At 35.8% G+C, this 10,998-nt stretch overlaps 1 protein-coding gene across 1 annotated transcript; it reads left to right on the forward strand.

The window, feature by feature from the left end:
* The first annotated feature begins 213 nt into the window (after positions 1 to 213).
* On the forward strand, positions 214 to 10,775 carry LOC129277914 (suppressor APC domain-containing protein 2-like). The gene is made up of 4 exons (XM_054914100.2): positions 214 to 362; positions 1,252 to 1,344; positions 5,320 to 5,445; positions 6,665 to 10,775. The coding sequence occupies exons 1-4, from the start codon at positions 219 to 221 to the stop codon at positions 6,791 to 6,793; spliced, it is 492 nt and encodes a 163-aa protein (XP_054770075.2). The 5' UTR covers positions 214 to 218; the 3' UTR covers positions 6,794 to 10,775.
* Positions 10,776 to 10,998: the final 223 nt, after the last annotated feature.

Below are 10,998 nucleotides of genomic sequence, written 5' to 3' on the forward strand. Positions count from 1 at the left end.
TGTAGGAGGAAGAATTGTAGGGGTGTGGCCAGGGATCGAGCGCCCTCCTCCCTGGTAAGATACCCTGGACTTAAACTGTCTTTTTTTTATTGTTTCTGATGCATGGAACCATTATCTAAAATGATAGTGTGTTTGAGAAACATTTGTAAAAAGGCATAATGCCAATAAACTTTCATATTTAATGGTGTTTACTCTTTTATATCTTTCAGCTGAAGCGCATGAAGCAACTTGAACAAGAAAGGGACATCTTCCTGCAGGGCTTGGAAGCTCTGGAGCTGGCAAGGGATTGGTATAGACAACAGCTAGCTAGCATCAGAGACAGGCAGGAGAGAATCAACAAAGCACAAATTGATTTCACAGAGGTATGGTGATGATGGTAGTGGTGATGATGGTGGTGGTGGTGGTGATGATGGTGATGATGAAGATGATAGTGGTGATTGTGGCAATAATGATCATGGCAATGAAGGTGGTGGTGATGATCATGACGATGTGGTGGTGGTGATGATTTATGATGATGATTATGGTGATGGTGATGATGATGGTGATGGTGATGACGATGGTGGTGATGATGATGATGGTGATGATCATTGATGATGATGGTGATGATAATGAGGATAGTGATGATGATGGTGATAGTGATGATGTTGATGGTGATAGGGATGATGAAAGTGATGATGATGGTGACCATTTTGATTAAATAGTGATGACAGCGATGGATGGATGATGATGATGATCAGTGGCAGATCGAGAGGGGGGGGGGGCACATCTGGCCTGTACTCCCTTTTTAGAGTCATAGCCAATATTTTCAATGTAAATATATCATTCATACACAAGTGTGCCCCCATTTGAGAGTCACAGTAAATATTTTTCAATAGGAATATGTCCTTCATACACAAGTGAGGACCTCTTTTTTTGCTATTCAAATTTTACTTGGGACAAAATGACCTTTTTTTGCTTGTCAAATTTATGTGGGACAAAATTACCTTTATTTTTTAGAAACACTTTTTTGTGCTTATCCAATTTTACTGGGGAAAATGTGCCCCCCTCTTTGGAAAATCCTTGATCAGCCCCTGATGATAGTGGCGGTGGTAGTTAATTATTAGTAATTGATTATTTTTTTTACTGAATTTCTCTTTATCATCATCACAGTTGCATGTTGTTAATTCTTTCATCAGTTCAGTTTCCACTCTTTAGGACCTAAAACGTTGATTCTAATCCAAGCAATGCTATTCATAATTTTCATTCATTCAGGACATTGATCACCAGGACATGATCGTATACAGGACGACACGAATCACAGATCTTAACAGGCAACTCAGGGCACTCATAGCTACCCCAGAAAAGGTACACTAACGACATCTCATGCAATTCAATTACATCCCAAGATATCATCTTCTCTTGCCTCAGGCAGTGCTCCCAAATGGCGCTCAGGTTGTTCTATTAAAAGAAAAGTCATGTTCATCTTGTTTGCGCAGAGAGAAACAAGATTATTGGAGAGATAGAAGACCTAATTCAACGATGTGATTAAAAAGTCCACATCTGATTTTTTCCTACAACTGGAAATTAAACCTTGTTCTATTGGCAGCATGAGCGTATTCTTTGTAGTTTATTCTTTGTAAAAAGGGATAATGAATTCTTGATGAATTCTAAGTACAAGCTTTTGTTTAATAACTTGGAAGGTAGTAGACAGATGGTACTTTTCTAGAATCAGCTTTTGATGCATAGGAAGATTTTTGTAGAAATTGAGAAAGAATTCAATTCAATTTATTTATTTATTCAACCACCATCAGGTACAAACAATTACATAAATACATACAAATACATACAAATATAACAATAGAATGATGGTTTGGTAACCCTGGAAAAAAAACATTTTTAACTAAAGGGAACAGATTTAATATTTCAAAGGGGCACATATGAATGTCATTCCTTTAATTGCAAGCAAATGAAAGGAAATCCATATGCGTGGATTGCACAGAACATAAAACGTGTCTATCTATCATTATCAACTACTGAGCCATAATGAGATTGAAAATGTGTATCATGGATCTCGTCAAAAACGTGGGGGTTGTGGTTATGATGACATTTCAAATGGTTACTTTTGAAAAAAAACAATGATTGTATTGTCAGAAAGTGAGCAGCTGCTGCTCATGATAGGTCTTTGATATTGATCTAATTGTTAATTGAGGTCATATGAAAATGTATACATCACTGAATTTCAATGCTGTCTATACTAGTCCAAAGATAGGCCTACTGTGAATTATTCATGGGACCCTGAGCTACTATTGCGTAGGTTAATTAGATCTTAATGAGCATTTTCTTTAGTAGCTGCAGACAGCAGCAGTAGTATTGTAGTAGTAGTAGTACATAGTACGTAGTAGTTGTAGTAATAGTAGTAGTAGTCAGGGCTCGACATTAGCAGTGGCCCGGGGCAACCAAAAATGAGAGGAGGGCCACCAAAATTCTGCAAAAGCCCACACTTGGTGGCCCGGTCGGGCTACCAAAGTTTTAATAAATTGTAACAATTTCTATTGTTTTAGGGCCACCAAATTTGCCTGTGGGCCACCAAGAATGTGAAATTGATAATTTTGGTGGACCATTCGGGCCACCAAGAAAAGTTAGTGTGGAGCCTTGGTAGTAGTAGTAGTAGTAGTAGTAATAGTAGTAGAAGTAGAAGTAGTAGTAGTAGTGGTAGTAGTGGTAGTGGTAGTGGTAGTAGTCGTTGTCGTCGTCGTCGTAGTAGTAGAAGTAGCAGTAGTAGCAGCAGTAGTAGTAGCAGCAGTAGTAGCAGCAGCAGTAGTAGTAGCAGCAGTAGTTGTAGAACGTAATACGTAGTAGTGGTAGTAATAGTAGTAGTGGTAGTAATAGTAGTAGTAGTAGTAGTAGAAGTAGAAGTGGTAGTAGTAGTACTCTGTAGTCGCAGAAGTAGTCATATTAGTAGTGGTAGTATGTATAGTAGTTGTCTGTAAAGTTGATAATGATGAAAATTTTTTTACTTACATGTAAATATACAAGGTTCGGATAGAATACAAACCAACAGGCACAATCAACTTCTTCAGAAGTCTCATCTTGAATACGATGCTTGTTATTTGTGTACATTTAAAGAAAACAAATATTTATAAACCTTGTATATTTGATTTTTCATTGAGCATCATTGCAATATTCACCATTCACTTCATCAATTGACACAGTCCAAAGCATGAATGCAAATTATAATAGCATCATGGACGCCCACATAATAAGAAAATCCTTCGGAATGAAATCGAAGAAGGAAATCAAATGATCCATGAGCCTGTTCAATTTGAACTCTTATTGTATTTTTTAACTAGTGTATTGTCTCATACAGAATGGAATCACGTATTTGTGTAGGAGGATCGGTATTCCGTAAAGATCTAGGTCAGCATGTTTAAAGATTTTTAGCCTTAGAAATGTGATTTGTTGATTTTGTGAGATTGGTCCAAACATGCTTCATGCCAAGTTTGGCTCTCAACTCCATTCAAAAGCTTCTCGTTATGAGAGTTAAGCTAAGGTCTGCTGTTGATAGCAATGATTTTGTTTTGTATCTATACAGAAATGGATCTTGATTCCCTATTATTTTTGAAATGATTTTTATTATTGCACATTATATTTGTCAAGTTGGCTAACATCAGTTCATCCACTCTACTTTCATTTAATCTAATGCCATTTGGTCTAATTGGACTAAGTATTAAATTGTGCAAAATTAATGAAAATGAAATGGATATTAGACCAACTGGTTATTAGATGTAAATGGTCATTAGACAAAGTGATGATTTGACCAAATGGCTAATGGACCAAATGGTTGTTTAAACGAAATGTTGATGGACAGAATAGCATTAGACTAAATGAAAGTAGACCATGTGGTGAGTGGACGAATTGGCAATTTACCAAAGAAATTAATGAACATGTACCAGTCCTTTTTACAGTGACACTTGTTATTAAACGAAGGCCTACGCATGTACTGTTCCCCCCCCCCCTTTTTTGGGGGGGAGGGGGGGGGGGGGCTTAATAGTTAATACATGGATAGTCTGATAGTCTTGTGTTGTGTTTCTGTTGTCTTCTCTGCCTTTCATTCAGGCTTGGTTTGTTTCCTCATGTTTGTCCATCTCTGTCTCTGTTTGCACAGTAAGCTGTTAGTTAAATGTTTTCTTTGTCTACATCTTTTGTCAGTTTTCTGCTTCTGCCTTGAAGATTTCAATAGATTTTACTGAAAGGCTGTGGGGAAAGATTAATTTGGGATGTGTTCATGTTTAATCTTTTAATGCAGGAGGAGGGTAATGAAAAGCACTTTGGTAAATGCATACTGCAAGAGTTCTATCTGTGCTCAACTCGTACAGGTTCGGACAAGAATTTTAGAATGCCCTAGTGTTTTTCTGGGTGGCATACAAGAATGTTTCATGTCAAAGGTCAAAACCACTCCAACATTCAAGTTGTTTTGAATGAAAGAGAGACATCAGACTAGCATGTCGCTAAAAATTCCATCTGAATCAGATCTAGAATAAACAAGCTATGCCATTTTGAATTTTTGTACAAAGATTGAAAAAAAAGAGCAGTACATGTGTGCAACTTGGGTGGTTCAAGTTAGGTACCTGTAGCCAATGATGATGTTACACACTCAGTATTTATTTGATATCATGTTTTTATATTTTCACATTTTACCTTCAATAATGTAAACATAATCTGAATCCTCCCTGCAAAATCACTATTATTGCAAATTACATTATCATTCAATGATGATCTACTTGTTGATAATGTCATATCATATTTGTACCAAAATTGAAATTTGCATGTCATTCATGATTTGCAACGGCCTGTGAACGTGAATGAAAGTTGCTGATCTCATACCTTTTTTAGTTTCCATCTAATTTGGATGATAGTTTTATTTTATTTTTACCTGTTTGATTTTTCTGTAATTATCAAAGTCATCTTTTTGTGAGGTTGTCTCTTGCTTGTTAAAGTGATTGTTGCATTTATGCTTTTCCACAAAACTTGCCTTCTGAGGAACATCAATCTAAAATATAAACCCTCTGGGGTTGTAACCTCTTTGTATTCCATGCCCCTTGAAGGGTTTAATGAACTATATGAAATTATTGCTACAGTGTAATGCTTCTTGATTACCAAAGGGATTATTTGGGCTCCCCTCAGAGTTTACAAACTCACTTTATTTCATTCGGACCTACATGTACATACAGCTAAATTGGGTACTAGCCAGGTTGTGAAATTGTACACGTTGGGGCACCCATCTTATTAAACAAAAAAAACTAATTTAATTTTGTAAACTGTATATCATTTCTCTTGCAGGGTTTTCCTAACCACATGAACCTTGCTATTAACCAGTATGGGAAGCCTACCGGTATCCAGCAGGGCGACATCATCGCACCCCTCTTAGTTGGTAAACTCAAGCAACAGAACAAACAATTAACAGACGTAAGTATGACTGGTTTTGCCTCGATTAAATGTAAATTATTTTCATAAAAAATTCATCCATTTGAAGGTGATTTTCTGAACCTCACAACAAGTATTAGTTATACTTGATATTTACAGTGCATGTATGTACAAGCTATGGTTTTTCACCAAAATTGTTTGTGTTGAGAAAATGGAAATGACAGAATCTCCAGAACAGGTTCTATGCCCCTTTGTATTGAGTTACCCAGACATAACGGATCTCTTTATACATGTAGGAACATGTGTGTTGTTTACCATCAAAGTAAACATCACTAATTCAATCTAATAGACCATGAAGTTGGTTTTATTCCCCACTTTTCAGAGGATATGTTTCTTTAAAATAACAGCTTATGCCCTTCATTCTATTTGATATGTCGGCTTTAATGATAAGTGAATTCAGTTGATATTGTTAGAGACAAGTATTATTTGTTTTGAATAGACATTTCCGATGGGTTTAGATGGGTTTATTTGAAGATCAGCATGGATTTCACATCATTACAGTGGATATAAGTGAATTGAATGGGGTATTTAGGTGAGGGGGAAGGAGGGATTGTAGTTGAATAACATCAATCCTTTCAAAGGTTTTTTTTCATTCAAGTGACCTTGAGCATCCTCAATTTTGCATTGTGATTTAAAAAAGAAATCCATCCGATTTCCGGTATCATCGTGTTAAATGCATCATTCATATAGCAGTTACATGCATTCATTTGGAGACTGAATGATTACGCTATATAACACATGTTTTCCATGGTATGCAAGCTTGTATGTATGCAGACTCTGTCTCCAAAGGATTAATACAATATTTCTAAGCACTACGTACTATTACCCCGGCTTTAAATTTCAAAACTCTTTCAATTATCTGTCTTTTCTTTTCTCTTTTATTTTCTACCATGCCTTCTACAATCTTCAACCAATGCTTTGCTATATTTACTGTTTCTATTTATACTCCTTCTTCATCTCTTTGAGATTATTCCTTGCCTAATCATTTGCTTTGAAAGTGAAATGTTGTCATTGAAACAGAGTGGCAATTACATATTGAAATTTATTTTTAATTTTTTTGGGTGTGTTTTCTACTTACTCTTTCATCTTCTCTTCTAGAATATTCCCTACATGTTTATTGGCTTTAAAAGTGAAGTGTTGTAATTGAAACAGTGTGGCAATGATATTCATATTGAAATGTATTTCATATTATTCATTTCAGGAGGTGTCTTCAAAGAGCGACCGGATTTCCAAGCTGGAGCAAGAAAAGGCTGCCCTCATAAGGCAGCTGTTTGAGGCGAGGGGTCGAAACACCAACAGGGACCTTCCTGATAATACAACATTCCTCTGAGGACCAAGGGATAGGACTGATATGAACTATTAACACGATAGGCATCAACTTCATTGATATATCAAATGCATATTTGCATCCATAAAGAGTAATGAAGAGTGAAAGTAGCACCAAGTCTTTACCATGGAATCGGATTCTGGGCAGATTCAGGTAGCTGCATGCCTTTGACAGTGATGGTAGCGAACAATGCAGCTCTACTTCTCAGATTGATGCCTCGTGTGAGGATTCCTGATTTGGAACCAACAGTGTGCCCTAGCAAAAGTCTGTGGCGTGTCTTTGATACTGTATTCGACAATAACAGAAACGTTACCTCTGTAAAATTTCCTTCTTTTGCTGCTTTAAGTAGATAAAGAGAACAAGTTTTGCATTAGCCATTACCTACATGGCACCAGGAAAATACCCCTTGGAATCACTCTCTCAAGATACCTTCACTCCGAATGTGTTCTTGATCCTGGCCCGGTAGTACAGTCCAGTGGAAATAATTCTTTATGTGTGTGTATACAATTCCAAAGAGACGGCTCACACCAACCATGAATAACTATGTCTCATGAGCAAAATGATGATAGGGACACTTCTTTTGCGGTTGTTCTCCGAATGATTCAATACATTCTTGGAAATGGTTTCCAGACTGTAGTAGGTATGTGCTATGTAGGTACCTGTTAACCATCACAGCCCCACAAACATCTCTATCTGTTTAGGGTAACTTGTAATTGGTGATTATTTCAGTTGATGCTGTTAGATTTTTTTTTTAAATTATTGCCACAACTGTTTTTCTTTAAAAGATGAACATGACAAATTTGATGAAGTCATTCTTAGGTGCTGAAGCACACATGAGTTATAAGTGATCTCATTACTGACTGCTGGAGATGAATTGTATGCCACACGCAACTGGGAATTTGAAGTGCAAGTGAATCTAATGTGCACCCAATTTCATCTAATGTTCACTGTGGATATTTTGTGGAGTAGACAGCATGCATTGAATTATTTTCACAGTCATGTAAGAATGTTATCTTTGGTTAAGATAAGAGGAATAACTTGTCAGTTTTGTTGTTTAAGTAAGTCACCTTTGTTCCAAGGGAAGAATATCAATACAGTTCATGTAGGAACTTACGTTTTTGGTCACTACTTTATAGAATTTTTGTAATTGGAAAGATTTGATTATCAATATGAAGCAAGAATTTGTTTGTCATATAGCGTACCCTTCTTATCGTGTATATAAAACTATTTATTATGGGATATATTTTTAGCAAAGTGTATATATGTACAAGAAGCAGGGATGGAAATGCATAGTCATTTTTAAAAAGATATTGAACTTTTAAAAGATATTTTACACATTTTGCAAGCATTGTAATAGACCACTTGGTTGTGTAAATTTCTCTACTATTTATCCTCTCTCTTTTAGCTCGTTGATATTGTTTTCTTTAATATGAACTTATTTATGATCATGATTACTCAATGTTGGCATCGTAGCTCAAAGCATGTTTTAACTAATATTTGTCTTATGTAAATGTTAACTTCTTTCAGTACTTGATGTATGAGGATAATATTGTATTTAAAAATAAAACCTTGATTGTCTTGTACTATTTATTGTTATTAGAAATTAAGAATCCCACAATGGAAATAGTCCCATTTTTTTTGTTGCATTCATATATAAGTACAAATTAAGTAAAAATATTTAAGCTAAATCCGAAAAAATACATCTTAGTGGAGTTTAAAGGACTGTCTCTAAAGAGAATAAAAATAATGGTTTATATGGTTTATGACAAGTACAATGCACATTGCCAATGCTGTAGAATGTGTTTTTAGTACCTAGATACTGTTTAGTTGCTTTTACATGAAAAACAATCATTTCATTAATTGCAGTTAGTGATCATAAAATAGACTTTTCATTCCATGCATTGTTTATTTCATCAGCAGTATTTATTTGGCATGGACATATCAGATAAAAATTTGGGAAAGACAACAGTTTTGAACTCCTGGGCCTAATTTCACAAAGACTTACAACTATTGTAACTCTGCCATTATGACAGCTACCATGGTAACAGGGCTCAGTAGCCAAGAAAAAGTAAGGTTTACATGGTAGTTACAACAGCTAATTGTAATTATTTATTAAATAAGGCCCGACCTCATTAAGTGCAGAGCTAATGAGAAAGGACCCGTGACTCATAGTTGTAATATTTTTAGAGTGATAACTAGTGTAAATTTCATTAGTTTTCAGAATGTTTTATCAGCACTTGCTAGGTCATCTCCCTTTTTCCTAAATTTCTATTGTTGTTGAAACCAGTTTGATAGCAATAATAATTGAAAGATGATTCTTTTATTGATTAAAAGCATATGAAATAATCAGTGCAATCAATCATAGAAATGAGTCCAATGGTCAATTGCCAAGCTTCATGGTACTGGGCCCAAGTATGATTTTATTGATGAAGTATATTCTTTACTTTTCTGTATGAAATCATGATAAAAACTGTCTTTCGAAGCACACTTCAACAATTTATACTTTTTGATGGTATGATTACTATCGGGAAAAGTTGATTGTTTTGCAGAGTTCAATACCACACAACTTATTGGTCTGGTAGTATTTCCCAAAATTCAAACTTTTGGTGTCAATTTAAAACATGGAATATTCCGTCCAAAGTTTTTGATCATTTGAGGCAACTTTGTTTGAATTAGATTATGAGTATTCCAATAGGTAAACTCTGCTGTTCATGTCACTTCAGGATGACTCTTATGACATAACTCATGGTCACTAGTAAAATAACCCTTAAGTGCTGTATGATACATCCCATTGACAAGCTCCTTTATAACTTTTCATGTTTTTCTCGTTCTCGGTTGACCTCTCCCGATTGAAACAATGGGGACTTTACTCAAAAGGGACACTCTGGATGTATTTATAGGTCAGTTTGTGTGGTTTCAACCAGTGTTATTCTAGGAGAGAATTAATTGGTCACCATATCAGATTTAATGTGGACACTTCTCAACTCTGCATGGTTTGATACAAATTTGATACAAGAGTTGGCTGTATTTCAAACAAAGTCCTGTTCTTAAAGGCTTGTTGTGTGCACAATTTCGACAATGAGTTTACTATCAGCCAATCAAATTGAAGGATTTCAGTAGCTTTTAACTGTTAAATATGATAACAAGTTTTGTGAAAGAGGGCCCCAGAAGTGCGCTTGCAACAATTATCTTTACTTGTCATTGATTTCTTGATTTGATTGGCTGAGAAGCATAGTTACTATGGTAACTGTCGACAAGTCCTTTCATGAAATGCTCCTCAGATGTATGTAAATTATCACTCTATCTGGAGGTCATCATGCAAAATGATAGGACTGAGCATGGAGCTATAATAGCTCCATGGAATGAGATACCAGCTGCCACTTAAACACAGCAGGTATAGGAAGTATTAGATGCTGACACCCCTGGAAGAGCAACTCAATTATTCATTAGCTTGGTTGACACAATAAGCACCAAAACCTCATCAAACAAAGACACTTATCCTGTGAGGGCTCAGTCCACCAGGGTGCCAATTACATGACCTTTCTATTCTTACCTCACAATGCTATTGATCTGTACACTAGCATGGTCACTATCATTATTGGCTATTGATTGACCGGTCCATTGTAATGAGGGCTGAGGCCATTAACAATGCATCTTGGTAATGAGGAGGCTTTAATGGTTATGCTACATTTACATCAATGAAATTGACTCCAATATGGACTGAAATTTTGTTATTTTAAATAGATTTAGCTCTTTATGCCTCTTGCTTGAAGAGGTTAGGTTGTTTGGTTTTGGTTTTCTGATTTTGCTTAAGGTTGGTTGAATGGTATTGGTATTTGCCCTGGGCCAATCATATTCAAGGATTTCAGTAGCTTGTAACAAATATTGAAAATGTCTATTTGTTTCATGAACAAATGTATGAAATTTTATTTCTCATGATATATTTTATTAGCATGCTCTGAAACACAAGAGGGGGGGGGCACAAGTAATAGAAACTTATGAGCATACAGACACATGAAAATGGAAAAACCAGGTAAAACGTATGCCATCTGCCACTCTTCTTTCTCCCTCTCCCCCTTATCTCTCTCTCCCCCCTTCTCCAGTCCCAATATCCCCTTTTCTCAAATTAGACAATGCTTGTCATTTCTATCGGACTTTGCTTTTTTCTTGAGCATACATTGTACTTTCATATTTGTCTTGACTCTAAT

Source organism: Lytechinus pictus, chromosome 15 (genome assembly GCF_037042905.1).
Source record: "Lytechinus pictus isolate F3 Inbred chromosome 15, Lp3.0, whole genome shotgun sequence".
NCBI lineage: Eukaryota > Metazoa > Echinodermata > Echinoidea > Temnopleuroida > Toxopneustidae > Lytechinus > Lytechinus pictus.

Bases quoted from the DNA above. Each gene is read 5' to 3' on its own strand.
- LOC129277914 (XM_054914100.2), top strand. From the start codon at position 219: ATGAAGCAACTTGAACAAGAAAGGGACATCTTCCTGCAGGGCTTGGAA. The intron at 363-1,251 runs GTATGGTGATGA...TCATTCATTCAG, and splicing joins CACAAATTGATTTCACAGAG to GACATTGATCACCAGGACAT. The intron at 1,345-5,319 runs GTACACTAACGA...TTTCTCTTGCAG, and splicing joins TCATAGCTACCCCAGAAAAG to GGTTTTCCTAACCACATGAA.